The sequence below is a fragment of the Parasteatoda tepidariorum genome, chromosome X2 (assembly GCF_043381705.1).
Source record: "Parasteatoda tepidariorum isolate YZ-2023 chromosome X2, CAS_Ptep_4.0, whole genome shotgun sequence".
Lineage (NCBI taxonomy): Eukaryota > Metazoa > Arthropoda > Arachnida > Araneae > Theridiidae > Parasteatoda > Parasteatoda tepidariorum.
In genome coordinates this window covers 14,684,463-14,706,455 of record NC_092215.1, presented here as the reverse complement: position 1 = coordinate 14,706,455, position 21,993 = coordinate 14,684,463, and the positions used below count along the sequence as shown (strand labels likewise).

At 28.8% G+C, this 21,993-nt stretch overlaps 1 protein-coding gene across 3 annotated transcripts in view; it reads right to left on the bottom strand.

Annotated features, from left to right (window-relative positions):
* LOC107455346 (atrial natriuretic peptide-converting enzyme) overlaps positions 1–21,993 on the bottom strand; it is a 396,108-nt gene that overhangs the window by 239,408 nt on the left and 134,707 nt on the right. For all 3 annotated transcript variants that reach the window (XM_071188087.1, XM_071188085.1, XM_071188086.1), the window contains one exon: positions 14,280–14,366. In XM_071188087.1, the coding sequence (XP_071044188.1) occupies positions 14,280–14,287 (8 nt within the window). In that variant the 5' untranslated portion in view covers positions 14,288–14,366. The remainder of the gene's footprint in view (positions 1–14,279; positions 14,367–21,993) is intronic.

The following is a 21,993-nucleotide window of genomic DNA, read 5'->3' as shown; positions in this document are numbered from 1 at the left end:
AAGTATAAGTCATTTTTAATGAAATTTAGAATTCGAAATCTTGTTTGCGTTGCAGTTTATGCAAATTGCATTTGGTCTCCTTTCTCCATCTTGGAAGATTACATTTTATTTCGATCTTTTGTTTATAAAGAAAATACATGCATCTAATTGGCTGTAAGGACAAAACTAACTTTTGATTTTTAGTTTGAAGTTAATGTTTGTTATATTTAAAAATAAACTTGAGGACGTTTAATTAAAAAAACGCGATATAAGAACTGTTTTTGCGCAAAATTAATATATTCAATCATACACCATACATCTTCCATTTTAATGCATTGATATAATTTTTTTTTCTCAATTGAATTAAATTAATGCGGGGTTTAAAAGCAAAAGGTTAAAAAAAGAGCACGCTGAGCCTAATAATAGGCTTAAAAACAATTTAAAAGGAAATATATTAGAAACTTGCCTACATAAAAAATTTGAAGTTTATTTTTAACTATTATAATTTATAAAATAGTTTATCAACAACGTTATATTGATATAAAGTAATAATAAATTGATATATAATTAATAATAATATACAATAATTGTTTAAATATAATGTGAGCACTTTATGGAAAAGCAGGAATTTATTAATCGAAATAAGTATCAGTGTTGCATTCTTTGTATTAAAACTATGTTTTAAGTTAAAACTTTAAAAAAAAAGACGAATTAAAGAAAAAAAAATTTAATGAATTTTCTTCACTTACAATATATGAAGTCAAATTGGAATCTGAAGAATCTGTGAAATCGGTAGAATCGGTGAATTGAAAGTTTGCGGGGACTTAAACGTATGCGAACCATGCTTAATGAACAGAATTAAATTGTGACTAACTGTACAAGGAGAGACTTGAGGGCATTAAGAAAAAACTCTTAAAGCGTCCTCATAAGAGGACGTTTTACCACGGAAGAAACAATTCTTGGCAAAATCCCTTTCTAACTTTATTAGTAATTTAAAACAGTATTTATTATATCAGGTATTATATTAGTATATTATAATAATTCGACCAAAATATTCGACGCACTTTATTGTTTTAATAATAATTACATGTTTTGCACGAGTTTATATGCAATACTTGTATATTTCAACTCATATGTAATGGGTTTTTATTCAGGAGATTTTTTATATACTTCCTATTTGCAATTCTATATTATTTTTTAACGTATTGCATTACTATGTTAACTAATTGATACACGAACATAAACAAGTACAAACCGGTTTCCTCGAATGAAAAACAATACAGCTGTATAGTATCACCTGATAATTAAGATTTTACATAGAATCTTAGAGAATGTCTAATACAGGGAAAAAAACAGCTTCATATCTAAGTTTATCTGAACTTTTTTCTGTACTATAAAAATTAAATTAGTAATTTAATTGAGTAAAAAAATTGCTATTAAGGTTTTCTGCCGTGGTATAACGCCCACTAAAGTTAGTAGTTGCATAAAATATGATGAGGGTTACAAACTTACATTGTATGGAAACCGAAATCTTTGTGGAACAATGAATTAAAAAGTTTAAGACCCATAAGTTTAATGATCCATTAAAACTGAAGTATGGGATATTGCGAGGATTACCGCTAGTAAAAGCAATGCTAGAACATCTACCAAATGGCGTTGCCTCTGAATTTTAAATTTATTTCATTGGATCAGAATATGGTCAAAATTGAGGGATTTATTGCAATTCTAGTAATCAGATTCAGGTTTATATAATAAAAGATGCTTAAGAACTCAATATCTTTGCAATTTAAAATTATTTCAAGTACTCGACAGAAGTTCAGACTATAGGGTTACAAAAAACAATAGTACAAAAAATAATCCTACTAACATGCATTGGCAAACGGCCCCAAGATTGTTGCAAGTCAACAGCTATGTATTCTAAAATTTTAAATATATTACAACACTGCATGCATAGTTTTTATTTGGAAAGATCGTTTTTATTGGGTAAATAATTGAATAACTTAAATAATCAAAATAAAATTAAATTGCAAAGCCTTAGGTCATTAAAATTTATATATTCATTGCATTCAAGAATAACATTGGGGAACAAATATTTTGTTGCGTTAATACAAATATTTGATTTTGCCTAATTCGGGCCTGGCGATTTCAAATAGAAAATTTATTTTACTCTTATGGCTACAGATTTTAGTTTAGTTTCTTTTTTGTCAAAATGTACAAATTTAAAAACGGTATATATAACAGGATTCGCAAAAATATTGTGACATATTTCTAGGGGAGTCACATCATCAGGATTTAAATTGCATAGAAACCCATACCCGGAAATGCCATCTTACGCCGCTAGGTGTGCTTCCTTTTTATGACCTGTTCAAACGCAAACGAAGACACTGTTCGAAGCAGAGAAACGCAGGTAGAGTTGTATGGCGACATTTCTTTACATGGGTGTCTATATAATTTTAATCTTGATGATGTGCCCTAACTCCTAGAGGAGTTAGAAGTTTGCAGCAACATTTATGCGATCCCCTCTTATGTATAACTTTAAACTAGTACATTTCGATAAAAAGTAAACAAAAAATGTAGTTTAAAAAAATTCTGTTAAAATATCTTATGCAAATGAAAAGAAACGTTCCCTAATGTAACTTTTTGAAATAATGAACATTTACGAACGAATATTTTCCGCCTACATTTACATAAACTAAAATACAGAATAAATTTAAGAATTTAAATAATTTGAATACCTTTTTCTTCTTTTAATTTTCAGACTATTTTAATTTTAAGGCCACTTGATTATTATTTGTTTTTAAATTTAAGGCTAATTTCAGCCACCAAAGATTACGCTATATTATATTCCTCATCACAGTTGTATCAAATTGAAGGGGTTGCCTCAAGCATCCACACTCCTCCATCAGCATCTCCTAGAAGAAAGAGGGTCTCAGCACGGATCAATTTTGTAGTCCGACGTAACGAACATAAACTGTACAGTGGGTGCAAAATAAGAAAGATGTCGCTACGTTCGAGCTACAAAGCTGAGCAGTGGTGGTAAATACGAAAGATAACATTACGTTTGGACTACTAAAGGATGAAATTGCTTGTTTATGGCAACCCGTGCTGAGGTCTTCTCTTTTCCAGGAGGTATGGCCTCTATACGCCAGTACTGTTTACTAAGTATGCATATACACAAAAATACAGATATACCATATTTTATACTAGTATCGTGTACATTACTACAGGCTGGTAAGATATTCTAAACTTGCAGATATTTTAAACGATAAATGAAAGAAGACTATCTGAAAAAAAAATCTGTAATAAGCTGTTTTCAGTGGTAACTCAGTAGTATCATCTGTAGCAAAAATCATGAAGGTATAGGAAAAATGTATTTGGATATGTAAAAGATCCAAGATGCAAATCACGAAAACTGCCAGTGAAACGATGGTTCTGTGAATGTAGTATTCGAATAGTTTATAAGGCTAAAGCTGAATGTCGAACAATTATCACTAATTACATATGAAATGAATGGGTTGATAGATATCGTTTATAGGGAGGGGCTATACTCTCTCATACAACCAAGGGAACAGTTGGACATTCACTGGGGCAATTTGGTAATCAAATAATTTGATGCTAATTGCGCGAGAAATCATGCGGTTAAGCTCCCTTACCAGCATATTTAATGGGAAACAGAGCGAGAATTACTAAACTACGAATCTTTAAATAGCTATTAACTTTATAGGATAAAAATAAAAATATGGAGAAAAATTTGAATGGTTATTCAGGCAAAACTACTAGAATTAATTGTCTCTAACTATTTGCAACGTGTTTACAATAGAATAATGCCCTTTTGCTAAGTATAAAATAAAGGATTCTTATAATTAATGTGATTTATTGCAGTGTTATTTGAAACCAAAACATTCGCTTAAATTTTTTCGATTTTTTATTTTATTTTTCTTATTATTATTATATAGCTTTGTAGATATCATAACTATATACGATTAGTTATTAATTATTTTTCTTTTAAAGAAAGTATTTTACTCGCTCACTATCCTCAAATAGAAATTGCAAAGCCTACTGTCTTGCCTTTTAAAACAGTCTGCGATATAAAGGACACAACTGAATTCTAGTTCATATTTGATTAAGTTTATTAAATTGCAGCTGATTTTTAACGAAACTGTATATATAAACAAACAAAATTCTAAAGAAAAAATATTCTTAAAAACAGGTTGGCAGTACAAGTTGTTATGTTCTTCTAGCACTATTGAGTTGAACTGAACTGGATGTGGGGTTTAGACAAGTTCGATAAAAGAAGGAATATGATTGTTAAAAAATTTTAAAAAGTCTGGTTGCGAGTTTTTAATTTTTGTTCATGACTAACTAAGTGCAATCAAGTTAAATCATCATGGGACCTATTATGGGTACTGAAAGAGGTTCTAGTATGGTTAACATAAGAAACCAGCTACTAAGTAAAAAATAGCACAAAGTCTAGTAAAAGTTATAAGTGTCGGAACTCATCCATTCTGCAACATAACGACAATCAGCCTTCGGGAAAAGTAGAAAAAAACACTGTTAGTTAAGTTACTGTAAGAAAATTCGAAAGCTCGCACCTGTACCCTTCTTATTTAACACTAGAAAGGCGGTAAATTAGTGTATATCTATATGGCCCAAAAGCAGTCAAAATGACTAGACTGTGAATGTGTAAATAAATTTGTTTAAAATTAATTTTTAACATTTTTTATATTGTTTACAGTTATATAACAAGTTATTTGTAAATATTAACAATAAAAAAAACATAAGTTGTACCAAAAACGCACAAAATTCTAAGAAATTGCATCATTATATACATCATTGTTTTTCTAATTGAAATTAAAATCAGTCAAAATGACTTCCTTAGGCAATCTAGTGTTAAAAAAAAAGAAATAAAATCTGAAAATCTACCAGAGATTTTCACTTTCAAAATATTTAATTGTAAAAGGTAAAAGTTTCGAATATCATTTGCTAAACTTTGGTTTCATATTTTTTTTAAAAATTTTTCCAGGTCGTTGGTCTGCTTATTTGTGCAACTCTGAAGAATCTTGGTATTACATAGAGTGTTATTACACTGTACCGTCTCTGCTTTTATATGTGCCATGTTGCCTTAATAAGAAGAAAAAGATTCTGGTTTTGATTTGGCATCTTGAAACTAAATATAGGGGAGAGTCGGGTAGCCCCGCCCACAGTCAATTTCATATGTATGGAATATTTTTTCAAGTCAATGAGCCATCGGACATTAATTGTTATATTAAAAAAAGATTATTTTCAAAGTTTCAAGTATTTATGCAGCTGGTAACATGATAAACAATAGATTTGAAAATATGTTGAACACAGTAGTCACGAAATTAAGAAAAATTGGTTGAATGTTTCGATTAAACTTCATTTTAATNTTCAAAAGCAGTCAAAATGACTAGACTGTGAATGTGTAAATAAATTTGTTTAAAATTAATTTTTAACATTTTTTATATTGTTTACAGTTATATAACAAGTTATTTGTAAATATTAACAATAAAAAAAAATATGTTGTACCAAAAAGTCACAAAATTCTAAGAAATTGCATCATTATATACATCATTGTTTTTCTAAGTGAAATTAAAATCAGTCAAAATGGCAATCTAGTGTTATCTAGTGTTATAGTGTATAGTGTATTAGGCAATCTAGTGTTAAAAAAAAGAAATAAAATCTGAAAATCTGCCAGAGATTTTCACTTTCAAAATACTTAATTGTAAAAGGTAAAAGTTTCGAATATCATTTGCTAAACTTTGGTTTCATATTTTTTTTAAAAANAACATGTTTTTTTAAATTTCTATTTTTTTAAGTTTAACTATTCTTTTTTTGGTTTATTCCATTTGCATTGTTTAATTAGATGATAAAACAATAAAGACATACAAAAATGTTGATTATTACTCAGTATTATACAGAAATATAAGCAATACTCCTTAAGTGAGCGGGGCTACCCGACTCTCCATTAACTGTTTAAGATTTCACGTTTGCTGAAGGTTTTATTTGAATAATTTTAAAGGGTGCCCATAAAAGCGCAAAGGATACAGACTTAGGTATAGGTTCCCAACACTGGGTACTGTGTCAATTATTATAGTAATTCGAAGTTTTAAATTCATTTTCCTCTAGGAGAAATTAGAGAATTGAAGAGATCGAAAGTTGACCATAATGCGAAAAAAATGTTTTAAACTTGTAAAATAGAATAGTTATCAGAACAGTGTAAAATAGTAGGAGCCTATAACGTACAAAATATTTCTCGCTTTCTGGCGCAATCAATTTTAACCTGTATGTGAAGAGATTGTGATTTCGTAAAAAAAATATTAACCGGAATCAATAAATTAATAGACAAATATGATGTTTTCAGTTTTAAGAGTGTTGCTGATTATCGGTTTTTTATTCAATCTTCGTCATCTTTAATACTTAATGTAGTAAATCGATACAACTAGACGCTTAACATTATTTATTTACACATCTGTTTTCAAAAAATTTAGTTCCGATTTTCAGAATATATTAGTATATTTTTTTAAGTAAACTACCACGATTTTTTAATTGCAAGTTATATTTCACTATTTGCTACGCTTCTTAACTGCATGTGTATTCTTATTGAAAAAAAGTAAAATGGTTATTGAAAAAAATTCTTGATAGGCTATTAGAATAATTGATTGCTGATTTAAAATTATGACGTAACTCTGCCTACATCGCACTTAAAATCTGTTTAAAATGAAAATGATTGAAATTCATGCAACTTTGTTAAAATCAAATCAACAAGATTTAAACTAAATTGATCGGCTTAAAACTGGAATAGCAAAGTTAAAATTAGAACTAAATGGAATTAAAATCTGTTATTGTGATAGAAGATTATAACTCATTAATTAGTTTAAACGCGAAGCTTAAATAAGAAGTAAATACACCGCGTACTTGAGGTGAAGTGTAAGATTTGGATGAGGAAAATCTCCAATCGAACTAAATAAATGAGGAAAAGAATAATTCAAGTATCGACATTTCGCGAGTTTAAATTTTTAGACACTGACATAACATATTTTCCACCGTAAATGTTTCCTACCATGTGGAACAAATTGGAGCTGATTCATTAAGAAGGTGGCAAATGCGTAATCTCGTGAATAAAGCATAATACATATGCTCTTTATTCACGCTGTTTTTCGTTTTAGTCTACCTTGCCCAAAGTATGTACTTTGTTAGATCACATATTTAACACTAGAAGGACGGTTGGGACCATATTTGACTCGTTTTTTATTGCTCTGTAATTCAAAAAATAACTTACTGAAACTATTAATTATTTCTTGTTTCCTACAATTTGATGCAATGTAAGTGCCAATTTAATCATTCATATAATAGCTTTATAGGAATGCTTCTATAGAACCTTATACCAAGAATCAGGAGAGAGGATAGTGTGGCTTTTAAAGTGTTTTGGTAGGTACCCCGGGTAGGTTTAGGTATAAGGCATCCTTAAGTAGATAAAGTACCCTAGTTTCATTACAAAGAAACAAGAGTATTTCAAAATATCTTCCCTTATTATTTATGGAGAAAAGGAAATTCAATAATATAAGAAACTAATATGTATGCATAACTGAAAAGTCTGTATTCTGTTTAAGCAAATATTTCGGTTCATCAAGTTTCTTATATATTTCTTATTAAATTAATTATGATGGTATTTTTGGATTTTGTATGTCTAATTGATGCATTCACAAAATATATGGGGAGGACCAGACTAATCCCTTCAGACTCAGTTCAGTCTTTCTTACATATTGAAAAGAAAATCTAATTATTTTTACCCCAAAATGCTCTTCAGAATCAGTTACCCACAGTCAAATCAATTACCCACAAATGCCTAGAAACAATACCAAAAAATGAAATGAGAAAAATATTAAAGTGCAGTTATCTCCGCAAATAAATGTATTTTATGCATCAAACGAAATTTAAATTTCTCACGATAACAACTGAAATGATAACATAGCACTCAAAGACATTACCAGAATGAAAAATCATTTTCTAATAATTTTTACCCCTAAATGTCCCCCAGAATCAGTTACCCACAGTCAAATCAGCTACCTACAAATGCCTAGAAACTTTACCAAAAAAATGAAGAATACATTAAAGTGTCAAATCACTGCAAACAAATATATTTTATGCAGGAAACGAAATTTAAATTTCTCACGATAACAACTGAAATTACAACATAGCACTCAAAGACATTACCAGAATGAAAAATCATTTTCTAATACTTTTTACCCCTAAATGTCCCCCAGAATCACTTACCCACAGTCAAATCAGCTACCTACAAATGCCTAGAAAATTTACCAAAAAAATGAAGAATACATTAAAGTGTCAAATCACTGCTAACAAATATATTTTATGCAGGAAACGAAATTTAAATTTCTCACGATAACAACTGAAATGATAACATAGCACTCAAAGACATTACCAGAATGAAAAATCATTTTCTAATAATTTTTACCCCTAAATGCCCCCCAGAATCAGTTACCCACAGTCAAATCATCTACCTACGAATACCTGGAAACATTTCAACAAAAAAAAAAAAAATTAGAAATTTGCATTTATGCAGCAAACGAAATTAAAAGTTCTCTCGATAATAACTGAAATGATAACATAGCACTCAAAGACATTACCAGAATTAAAAATCATTTTCTAATAATTTTTACCCCTAAATGTCCCCCACAATCAGTTACCCACAGTCAAATCAGCTACCTGCAAATGCCTAGAAACATTACCCCCCCCCCCCNATTTTGTTTTTGAATCCCCCAAAAAAAATGAGAAATACATTAAAGTGCAGTTATCTCAGCAAATAAATATATTTTATGTAGCAAACGAAATTTAAAGTTCTCACGATAATAACTGAAATGTTAATATAGCACTCAAGACATTACCCGAATAAAAAAAAAATTCTTTTCGGAAAAAAATTACGCGTAGTACATCCACTTCCGAAAATGGAGCTGTCGTTAGACAGATATTCTACTCCGCCTTCATTTGAATGTCTTTTCAGAAGACATCCAAAATGCAAATCACCTCAACAAGAAACATAGCCTCCTGCAAGCTTGTTGTGAGAAGTAGATTAAACTTTTTTTCTGGCTGGTAATAACTTTAAAGCCTTCATGTAATCTCTCAGTAACTTCTTTTCAGGCATAAGTTTATTCCTAGATGTAATGCTTCACAAACAAGAAAGTAGTACTGCAAGTTATAAAATGTTTTATTGCATTTTAAAGTAATAATTATAAGGTATCAGTCTATCAATAAAAGTAATTCTGTATACCTCATTCTGTCTGCAAGCGTTTTTTTATGGTATGAAATCTTTGTATGATTTTTCATTCATTTCTTTTCAGAAATAAGTTTACTTATCAATGTAGTACTCCAGGAGCAAAAAGTATTGAGTTCTGTTATGATACGTATTGGTATAATATTTATTCCTTTAATATAATATTTACGGAACATTACATTGCACTTCACATTATTCATGCAAATTACATTATATTTCGCGCTTAAGCACATTAAACATTACACTTCACGGTTTATTTTAAAATCTTTATTGATTCTTTTATGGTATTAAATTTGTGAATTATTTCTCGCTTTATTCATGCATTTACTCATCCTTGTACAGTGCGCAAGAAAATAAAAAGATTTTCATTTTCTAGGACTCAAACTTGAAGATTTTAGGTCAAGACTTCAAGTATGCTAATTAGTTAGTGCATACGATATTTTAAGTTACGAAATCAGAAACAAAAATGTTCCTCCTCTGAAGAAACAAACCTTTTTTTAAAGTTTCGTGTTTTTCCGTGCGTTTAGTGTTCAAGATACCTCATATTATTAATAATAATAATAATACCACCAAATATATAAAGATACCTCGATTAACTATGGTTATACTGAGTTATCAATTCTAATTGATGATAATCCACATCAAAACTTTCTTACATTTGATCCAGAGCTCATAGAACTTTGGACTACTTCCAGAACCTTTAAACCAGGATTTTAATTTTGACTAATATTAGACGCGGTATGTTTTTTTTTTTTTTTTTTTTTTTTTTTTTTTTTTTTGTTTTTATGCCCAAACCTTAAAACTGGCAAGACGAATGAAGTCTTTATAGCCCCTCTCGCTTTTGTTGTTCTGTCATTCAAAAAAATAACTTAGAGAAAAGTATTGAGTATTTTCGTCTTTTTATAATTTGATGTAATTCAAGTGCTTATTTAATGAATCTTGTGTTAGTTTTATAAAAACGTTAAAACATTATATCTGGAATGACGGAAAAAACCCGAGTGGCTACTTAAGTTTTATTTTTTTAGTTGCCATATTACCCCAGATAGGTTTGGGTATAAAGGACTCTTTGGTAGGTATGAGGTACCCTATTTTTATTCAAGAAAAAACAAGGGTAATTCCACAGATCTATACTTATTATCTATAGCGAAAATTAATCTGAATTTTTTAAGAAACTAATCTATAAGTTTAGTTGAAAAGTCAGTGTTCTGTTTAACTAAACATTTTCATGAACCAAATCGAAGAAAATACCACAGCATTTTGATTATCGAGTCTAATATATTTTCCGTTAAATTAATTATGATTATATTTTATTATTTTGGATGTCTAATTGGTCTACACACATGCAATCTGGGAATGTGCCACACTGCAACTCTTTGTTCAGTCTTTCTAGTGTTAAACTAATTAACGAACATCGACCTACCATACTTCTCTTCAATGAGAGCAAAGTATTTTGTATAGAGCTCCTGAAACTGAATGAGAACACAGTTTATTTGAGAACGAAAGTATTTGTCAAAAAGTCATGCATGCTTTGTCCACTAAGTCATGGAAAGTTATGTATGAGTTTTCCGCAATAGCATACGTACAACGTACGACTATTTGTTCGCTCTAGACTGTTTCGTATATCTAAACTGCAAAAACAGCATTACACTTAAATTATCTATGTAATTATTTTTATTATCAGCGCAACATTTTTCATCGACACTACATTTGACATGATAAAAAAAATTATCTTGGCTGATAAAAAAATAATGACTCGATCTCTAGACGCAACAAACCATTAGTTCTGAAAAATTGAAAAATCTTCTTTTTTTGTATTCCCAAAATTTTGATAAATATTAGAAATGTATCCCAAATAATACAAAGTTTTATCGAACGAGTAACGCAAAGAAATATTTCATGTATTTAGAAAATATAACATAAACCTCTTACACACAGATATAAAATTACAACCATGTGTGGAGGACTACGTAACTTAAAATATTGACATTTCTGATAAGAGAATTCTGTTTCAACTTTCAAATCAAAAGAACAGAATATTTTTCCAGGACAAAACTTTTAAAATAAATCCAGATATCTTTTGTACTTTGTGTAATATGAGTAAAAAGTTAACAAGTATTTTTTTTTTATGCCAGCTTTATGATAATCATCAGAGTAAATATCTAAAAGACATAGACATAAAACTACAAAGACATAAAACTGCATACAAGTAAAACATTTATTCTATATAAATATTACACCAAACTTTAATAAAGCATATATACTAGAAACACTACATCATAGTCTACTTTATTGTGTTAGTGCAGTAATATATTGTACCCCATCTGTTGTTATAATGTGGAAATATTTATTGTTTTCACACTTTTTACTACAATGTCTATAATTAGGGTTGTTCTGTTTAGAAAAATTTATTTTGTTTTTGAATTTCCCACAATTCCATTCTTGTGGCTCGCAGATTTTTCAAAAAATATCCTTGTTTAACAAAACTGCAGTAATCATTATAAAATGTTTCGAAGTTCAAAGGTCCTATAAATTTCAGTTCCAATTGCATTAATAGTGTACTATTTTTTAAAAAAAATTAACGATTATGACAAAAAGATCAAAACTAAGATTTTCATACTTTACACACTTTTGTATGATAAGTTACACATTCCACTCTTTAAAAAAAATTATTTTTGCCACTTTTCTGAAATTTTATTTTAGCGTTGATATTATTGGATATGAAAAGAGAGTTGTTAAACGGATTTTCTAAAACATTTACCATGAAACACGCTTTTTTTTCAATTTCACGGAAGTACAATTTGAATTGTTGGAAGATTGCATGCAATATAAAGTACCAATTACGCGTAGAAACGCAAAAATGTTGGAATGATGGGTGTCACCTAACAAATCCTCCAGTGATTAAATAAAACTACCAAAAAGGTAAGATGAAAGTTAAAATATTGGCAACTGATTAAAATATGATGTGATTAAAACTTTACAAGTGCGTGCAGCATTGAGAGGAGGTTCTCCAAATAGCAAATGAAGATTAGTCAATCGAATGTGGCCGATTCAGAGACAGGTAAGAGTGTACGCGTTGCTAAATTCTATAGAATACCGGCTGAAAAGTTTAAAATTTATGGAATCCTTGTGTTTAATTTTTAAAATACGTCGTAGAAATTCTCATGAATATTCCATCGAAATTCATGTCATTTTATAAATTATTTCAATAATTTTGGTCAAATGTAAAAGCTGTATAGTTAGTTAAGCTCGAGTTCGTCTTACGAAAGAGTAAAGTAAAATATAGAAGATTCATTATGTGAGACAATTTTCTCAAATAAATTTATGAAAAAAAATTTCTCAGAAAAAATAAAGGCTGGTAGGCAGTTGTTGCTAATATAATATTTTTTTAAGCAAAATCTAAGTCGAATGTAAAGGATTCATCATGCGAGACAATTTTCTCAAGTTTGAATTTTATCAATTTATACAAAAAAATAAATAAATAAAAATACAAATTAGTGTCGGAAAATTTTACAATGGCGATCTTCATTGAATAAAAACAAAAATATTGCATTTTGAATGTGAAAATATAATTATGTTTAGATTAATATTTATTAACTAGAATAAATACATTAAATCATGAAAAGCCTTATTGATGATAGAATAGAAACTATGTATGCAACAAAGTAAAATAAATCAATGGATTATTTTTCTTCGTCACTCAGCGTGAGGGAGAATTAACGATTTGTTTATAGTTCTCCAATTTCGCCTAAGGACCTACAAAGTAATTACTCATGACGATTTGAAAAGGGAGAAAATGTTCTGACACGTCAGCAGTTAATAATGGTTTTGAAGTAGAGGGATTTTTGCTCACAAATTAATGAATCTCTATATACATTTTCAGCATCAGCTTAAAAGAAAATTAAGTCTTAACACAATTATCACTTGAACCTGATGATAATTAATATTCAGTTTTATTTTTTTTTTAAATATTAAAAAGTATATAATTTAATCATTAGTTACTAGTATTTCAAATGCAATATTCGGGTATAATATTCTGAAAAATATAAAAAATACAGTAGAAAAAATAGTGGTTTTAAATTAAATGATAGAATTGCTGTGTATATGGAATTTAATAAATGGTATGATTTTCAAAAAGGAAAAAAAAGGAAATACTGCACCAAAGAGTTTTGAAAACTAATCAAAATTTAAAGAACTGTAAATCCATGTGGATTTAACTACTTAACACATATGTGCCTATGCCTAGCAAAAGAGTTAACAAAAGTGCTTCATGTTTAGGATTAATGTTGCAAAAACAATACTTTTTGTCGACTTTAATACATATATATATATATATAAATATATATATATATATATATGTGTGTGTGTGTGTGTTTGAAGTTGAAAGGCAAAGCACAGTGCTAAGTAAGTGACAGAAGAAATGTGCATCTAGTATAAACAAATACGGACACTGTAAACTTCATATACCATACTAGTTTTTGTGTCTGTTAGGGTTTAATGGGTTAATATATATAAATGAATAAAACAGGTGGCCGAGTGGTTAGCGTGCCTGACTGTAAAGCCAGTGGCTGTGGGTTCGCATCTCGCTCAGGGCATGGATTCTTCTCTGCGTGTTGTCCTCTGTTGTGTGAGGAAAAGTTATTATAGGCAGGAACAATAGCAAATTAAAAAGCAAATTTTAATTTGCAATAATTAAAAAATTAAAAGCAAGATCAATAGCAAATTTTATATTAACGAAGCATTCTTATACGAAAAGAACCTATAATCGTAAAAAGTTTATTTTTTAATTCACTTTTTTTTTAAAAAAAATTAGAGAATTTTACATAAAACTTTCCATTAAATATATGATAAAAATATAAGTTGAAATTTACTTCTGAACAGATATATTCAGATAAAGAATCAGTTTCAACACAAGTTTATTCTAAATAAATTGTAGTTTATCTACTGTTTAATCAGTTAAGTTTACTGTTTAATCAGTTAAGTTAAGACTTACCTCTTCATTCCAAATAAAACACAATTAACTGTAATATTTTGCCCTACGTTTGTCACGATAATCTAAGATAACTTCAGCATTCCTAACCTGCAAAACAAAAATATGTTATATGACAGTGCTCAAAGTGCCTCAAGAAAAAAATGATAAATGAATATAAAACATCAGATAGTTACAACAATAGACAGTGCCCAAGTAGAGAAACTATGCCAATAATTTGAATTATTGAAACATTGAACTATGCCATTGAAACTATATATTACTATACAAACTATGCATTGAAACTATGCCATTGTATAAAATTGCTCAATCAAAATCTAAAATAAACGAAAATCTTTATTTAGATTAGTCCCAAAAGTCAGATGAAGAAAACGAACACTTTCTCTAAAATAACAACACTTTTTACTACACAAACGTATTACAAGTTACACTACCCTACAATAATGGAAGAGATACACTTTTTGACATTTTTTTAAATTTTTCAAGAGATACTCAGAGGATAATTTTGTAACTTTTAGAGTTGTTTAGATCATGCTATTTTTATTCTTTGAAATTAGGTTTAAAGCTTTCAAAGATTTGAGGGGCCGAGTATAAATTATGAAAGAAAACTAGTATTTTTACTTACTCTATGCAAGAAAATCAAGTAATAAGCTTGTAACTTGCATCGATTGAATGTTATTTGTAACAACTGAATAAAGTTTTGTAATTCTATCTTAAATCCTTATAGAAATATGGAAATAGTATATCTATATAGAAAGTCATATGTTGTGAAGTTTTGGGTGAACATTTTTTCAAAATTTTTAAACAAAATTTTTCAGAAATTTTTCATTTGGCAGAATCTTGCTGAAATTGCCAATCAAGTTTGGGATACAATCTGCCAGCATGTGGCAATTAATGTGTAGTCAATACTTCCTTTTTGTAATATTCAGTATTGATTTTTACCCCAATATCGATGAATTTAAGAGGAAATTTTTCGTTGACAATGCATTCCATGTATTTTCTTATCAGAAAAGATTATTCTGTCAACACTTTTGTTACCGTGCAGGTTAAACAATTTCCTACTTTTTTTTGTAATCCTGTTAGTTTTTGTGCAGTTGCCAAACCTTGAACTTTTATTACTAAACGATTTGAGCTTTTTTTCTAAATGATTAATATTAATTCCTTTTTTTTTAGTATCACAGTATTTAGTAGCCAAACTGAAGGGTAGTGTTTTTTTTTTAACTATTTTTCTTGATAAATCAGTACATAATACCAAAATTGTTTTGAGCTATATGGACAACTACAGGACAGTTAAGCTGCAGCAGTTTGTTTTTTAATCTCATGTATGGGGTTTTATTTTATTTTATAGCCGTCGCTGAACAACCGACCCAATATTTGGGTTTACGACTACTAATCTTCAAATCCACAGCCCTGCAATTTTGACCCAATCCAGAAGACAAGGAAACTTCTTGATTAGTACCCCTAGAGCATGGGTCTCCAAACTTTTTTCATAATCGACCCCTATTTAATTTTTCGAAATCTCTATCGACCCCCATAAAAGTAATTTTCCGTTCATTAAAATAGATACTGTGACTATTAGATAGACTATTAGATACTGTGTTTGTACATTTATTTTATGATTTAAACATTTATTAAAGTAATAGTACATTGTGTAACAATAGTTTTATGAAAAATATATTAATGTTGAAATTTAAATACCTTAATATTTATTAAATAATAAGTAATTATAAATAAGTAGAAATAATAAGTAAAGTAACTACAGATTTATTGCTTCTTAACCAATGAGATGAGTGTGCCTGGTGTTTTTTTGCAAGGTTCGCTATATTGGGTTCAAAATTGGTCAATTTTAATTTTAAATCCCCTCGTAACTCCACATTTAATTTATTTCTGTACTTAGTTAAGATTGAATTTACGTGACTGAAACCGGCTTCAACCATATAGGAACTTGGAAAAGCTAGCATAAAAAGGCTGAGCTATTTCATAAAGTTCTACATATTTTTGCATTATATTTATATTTGTTCAAAATTTACTTATTGTTAAATTTTTAAAAAGCGTCTTTGCTTCAAGATCCGATAATAATTCAGCAAACTCATCTTGCAGGTTGATGTCCACGTTTTTGATGATGTGTTTAATAATTTATGTTTTATAAAGAAACTGATATTAAGTCAATTATAAAAAAAATTCACAAATTTTGCATACTCAATTAGATATTTGGGATTTACCTATTAAAAACTGTTTTCTCTTCGACCCGATTCGGATCGACCCCCATTTGACCCCCTGGCTCAGATCGACCCCCAGTTTTGTTAAATAGACCCCTGGGGGTCTATATAGACCACTTTGGCGACCTCTGCCCTAGAGGTATGATTTGTTATGGAAACATGGAGGACTTTGTGACTCGTTAGATTTAACGTGCATCAGTCACCATTTACTACACGGGGAGCCTTCGGCGAGAGGAAATCTATGAAGCGACCCACGACCTCTTGGTCATGGGCTTAGTGCCCTACCAAAAAGACAATCCCGGCCCCATGTTGGGGTTTGATTTTACTTTGAAGCTTTTTTCTTGTTTAGTGCCCTTATTTGGACCCTTTCAGTGCACACACAAGGCACGATAACTACCTGTATTTCCACCTTACTGAAAATTACCGGCAATGGACGAAAATTCACTATTCAGTACAAAACTATTTGAGTTGGTTAAAGTTTAATAGCACAAGAGCCAAAAGTGGCTATGCTGCACCAGTCATTAGGTAAAAGAATTGCACTTCTACCTATATTAATGAATACAGTCCTATTGTTTTGCTGAACTTGATGAGATTGTGATATATAGGGTCAATAAGTAGGGATGAAAACTATTTGAGTAAGACAGAATTTTTTCAATACGAATTACTAATCAATTAGGAATTCATTAAATAAAAAGGATAATTTTTGCTTTATTCAATACTTTTTCTCATTTTTGCGTTGTATTAAATTACTAAAAAAATGGAAGGCTAATCACTTATAACTTGATTTGAATTGGTTTGAAAGTATATTGTGATATCTACATTCAACATTATGAATTAATTAATTTTTTTACAACAGTGTCCATAATAGGCTCTGTATCTATGTTCGGGACATGCATTTCAAGAATAGAAAAAAATTTCAAAGGAAAACACCATATTGAATTGTACCATAACTAAATTGGATTGAATGTAAGATTTAATAACACAAATTCTAAATGGGGAATTAAAAAGAGGTCAAATAAATCTACACTTTTATTTTTATTAAATACATAAAAACATAAAATGGATTGAATTGTACAAGATCAGACAAAGATTAAAAAAAAATAATCTAAAAGTATCAGCACAATAAAATTATAAGAAATAGGTAAAACGGTACGAATGATATAATATTTTTATAAAAGTGAATAAAAAATCAAGAATGTAATTTAATAATTCCATACAATTCAAATTACGATCTATTATTATTTTTATTAATATTATATGAAATATTAAATTCATACTAACTACGAAAATAACATCTTAATATTTTGAAACTGAATAACATAGCGAAGCAATGGGCAATCTTTTCACATAACTTCCTTAGAAAAAATAATATCTAGTGCTTTTATGTCTTATTTTTAACCACTTTGCCTATAGCTTCTAAAACTTCAATTCATAATTCAATTTGAAATTACATTCTTTTGAGAAAAACGTGCAACTCGAAACATATACAAATCGTAAAAACAATGTAAAAATTAATATTACATACCATCGTAATGTTAATTATGTTTAGTAATTTTTTTTAACTCAAGTTTTCTTATGATTTAACTAAAGTAAAATCTTAATGTTTTGAATTTGTATAACGTAAGCAAGAAATGAAGAACATCTTACAATAACAGACAGAGCAAAAAATCTTTTGCTTTTATATCTGCAATCATTTAGTTAGACGTTCTGGGAGATGGTGCAATGTATGGTTATATAACACCTACAACTTGGATAATTACAAAGGATAATGTTATGAATTAAGAGCTAAATTGATCTATGAAAACTGACGCCCTTGAGGAATGAGAAAATGTTATCAGGTGGATTATACCCATTAATAAAGTAAATGATGGATTAAAGTTACCAAAATAATGTTTTCAGTTAAATTTAAATGTCTCACACTAGGTTAAAATACGAATATATTTCGCTTTAAGCGGTTCCTTACAATTTGAACACTTACCAAAGCAAATCTGTATTCTAGTAGAGAATGACCTATAGGTAATAGATTTGAAATATTGATTAAAAATTTCCAAAGCTACAATCTTAGATCAAGATATGCTGAAAAGCATGTGCCTGGAAGCATATATTCGATTGTTAGAGCTGAGATATAAATTAATTATACATCATAATATTAAAGTTATAAGAAGACTTGATTTTATAATAGTTGCTTAGGTAAATTCGTAATTTTTTTAAGCTTGTATTAGGTAAGCAAGTAATTGCTCTTATAATTTCTAAAGAAAAAATGTCTTTACATCTATTATTATTAACCGCTATATCTGTAACTTCAGAAAATTCCTGAAGTTTCATAAATAGCCCTACTTAAAGATATACAAAAAAACGAGTACCTCAAAGAATAGATACCATTATTTGAGTAAATGTAAAAGTTAATTATATTTCATCATAATGTTAAGTTATAAGAAGAATGAAGTTAATAATAATTACACAGCTAAATTCTTAATATTTTAACCTTCTAAAAGGTAAGCAAGTAATAGCAAGCATCTTCTATGACTTCTAAAGAATATATATATATATATATATATAACACAAAGAAGAGGAATTAAATAAAACAGAAAAACTTTTAATTGGAAAACGTAAAGGTCTTCATCAGGACACATCCTATACAATAAATGCGATATTTCTGAATAAAGAATTATTATCCTAAGATAAAAATTACTCTTTATAATGCGTCTATATATATCTGTAATTGTCTGTAATTGTGACTATATTTATGACTTCTGAAAATTCCTGAAGTTTCATAAAATAGCTCTATTCGAAGATATACAGAGAAACGAGTACCTCAAAGCATACATACTATGTATTATTAGAGTAAAGGTAAAAATTTATTATATTTCAAAATAATGTTAAATAAGTTATAAGAAAAATTGAGTTCATAATAATTACGCAACTAAATTCTTAATATTTTAACCTTGTACAAAGTAAGCAAGTAATATAGAAAGCATTTTTTTATGACTTCCAAAGAAATGATAATTTTTTTTACATCTGTTATTATTAATTGCTATATCTATGACTTCCGAAAATTCCTGAAGCTTCATAAATAGCTCTGTTTGAAGATATGCAGAGAAACGTGTACCTCGAAGCATATACACGATCGTTAGAGCAAAGGTAAAAATTAATGACATCTATCATAGAGGTATTTTTTTCTTCTTCTACTCTATCTACTTCTTCTTTGGAAAGAAAAGAGTCTGCTTCTTTATAAAGACAACTATCGATTTGGTAAGATATCGTCCACTTTCTTTTTCTCTCAACTCCTTAACGATGCTAGACTTGTGAGTATAATTCTTTGGAAAGTAAGAAACTTTCTATAGGATTTCCTTTTTTTCTCAAATTTATGCTATAAAGTTTTATAGCTATATTACGTTGCTTCTTTTTACGCATTTTAATTTCTTTATACCAAGTACCTACAGAGTTTAGAGTGAAGTTGAGAAATCAAGTCGGCGTTAAATACACGCAATTAAATATAGTTTTCTCAATGTTGTGTTAAAAATGTTTGTTCTGATTTTTAATTCTTTTGATTTTTGTAATTTATTTGTTTATACGCGGGACAATAAAAATATGAAACGAGCGGGAAATATTTTTTAATTGGATTAAGAAGTCGAAAAGGGAATTGAAAATAGGGCTTATTGGCACAGCATCTAAAAAATTATATGCTGCACAAAGCAAACGGTATTAAAAATCAGATCCAAAGGTAAAAAATTTATATTACAAATTTATCAGCTGTAGGCTTTGCGAATATCTTTAGTTATCCATTTTCAAATATAAAGATTTGTAAGTGTTAATGTTTTGAAACTCGAACTCGGAATTTTATCTTTTTGAGAAATTAAGTTTTTTGAATGAATTTTTCCTGAAATTTCTTAGTTGGTACACTTACGATTAAACGTAGCACCAACTGTGATAACTTAAATCACCGAATGCATCCACTATGATAATATTGGTTGTTGCATTGGAAAATCTGTAACAAATTGTCAGTTTTTTCAGTGAAAATCTTTAATGAAATATCGATATTGTTTATTTATCAGAAACTATTTATTAATACTGCTTTTTCTCTATGGAAATGAAAAAAATCTGATAGTATTGTTGTAAGATTTTTTTTCTATTCAACTGTTTTCTTTTAAACTCATGTATTTAAACAAAAAATTACAAAATACTCTGATATTTAGTTTAATTCATTATGTTAAAATTTTATTCTATTCCTTTTCAATTTGTATCACTGAAAAGCAACAAAACCTTTTTTTTCCTTCTAAGAAGAATTTAAATAAAATAACTTTTTCACTGAATTGCATTTCTCTGGTAGATACTTTCCACATTATAGCTTTGTTCTGGAGAAAAACCCTCGTTGTATGAAATAAACTAGCTACTATGGAATTTAGATTTATTTCTTCAGTTGATATTGGAGCTGGTGTTTTGTATAAACTAAGCATCACAATTTTATAAAAAACGAACATTTTCTTGAAAATCTAACATATAACAGCTTACGATTGGAAAGAAGCAAATTATTTTAAGATGGTATTCCAATTCAAATAGTGATTGAAATAGCTTTTTTTAAAAGTATTTGCAAAGGTATTTATCTGAGGTTAAGATTGTCTGATTAAGTTTCATTATATTAATCACTTAGTTAAGATTTTCTGATTAAGTTTCATTATATTAATCCCTTAGCTTCTGATTGTTTGAATTGTATGAGCTGTATTGTTCTTTAGTTTTTAACTGTAACACATACAGTGTCTGACTACTGGTCTAACTATATTTCATCTAAATGAGGAATTAAAGTTGAAAAATTTATAAAAGAACTATCAACTTATTACTTATAAGTTTTTGCCCTCGAAACTGCTTTAATATTTACAAAAAAAAAAAATAGTGGTCTTCTCGCCTTAACAGGAATAATTCATTTCTTTTAGTTTATTAGGTGCTGGATAAAGAATTTGCGCTCCCCAAAACATATCCCAAATACTAATTGGCAGACAGAACGGAGGACAGAAATAAATAATAAACCACTGGAAATAAATCCTCCAATTTTTCCTTTTAAAATCCTGAGTTCCACCAAAAAGATCGAAGTACTAATAAACAGATTACGTATAGTTTCATACAAGATACTTTTACTAAACAAACCACTTTTACTAAACAAACCAGCACTGATTTTTCCAAGTTTCAGAGAATCACTAACAATAAAACACATCTTGACCCGGTGTTACACTTTTAAAATTGACATGCGACTGTATTTTAACAGTGAATATCCTGAATTATCAACTTTAATTGGAGACAATCCCCATAAAAACCTTAATGAATATCTTAAAGACACTGGATACTTCCAAAACTTGACCAAGTGTTGAGCGCGGTATAGCCCTTTCTGGTTCTTACGCGAAACATTAAGAACAAACTAACCAGACGTGTTATAATTTAATCTGCGATGCAACATTCAACTTATTAAATCAGTAACTGTACTGAAGCAAATTAAATTACTTAAA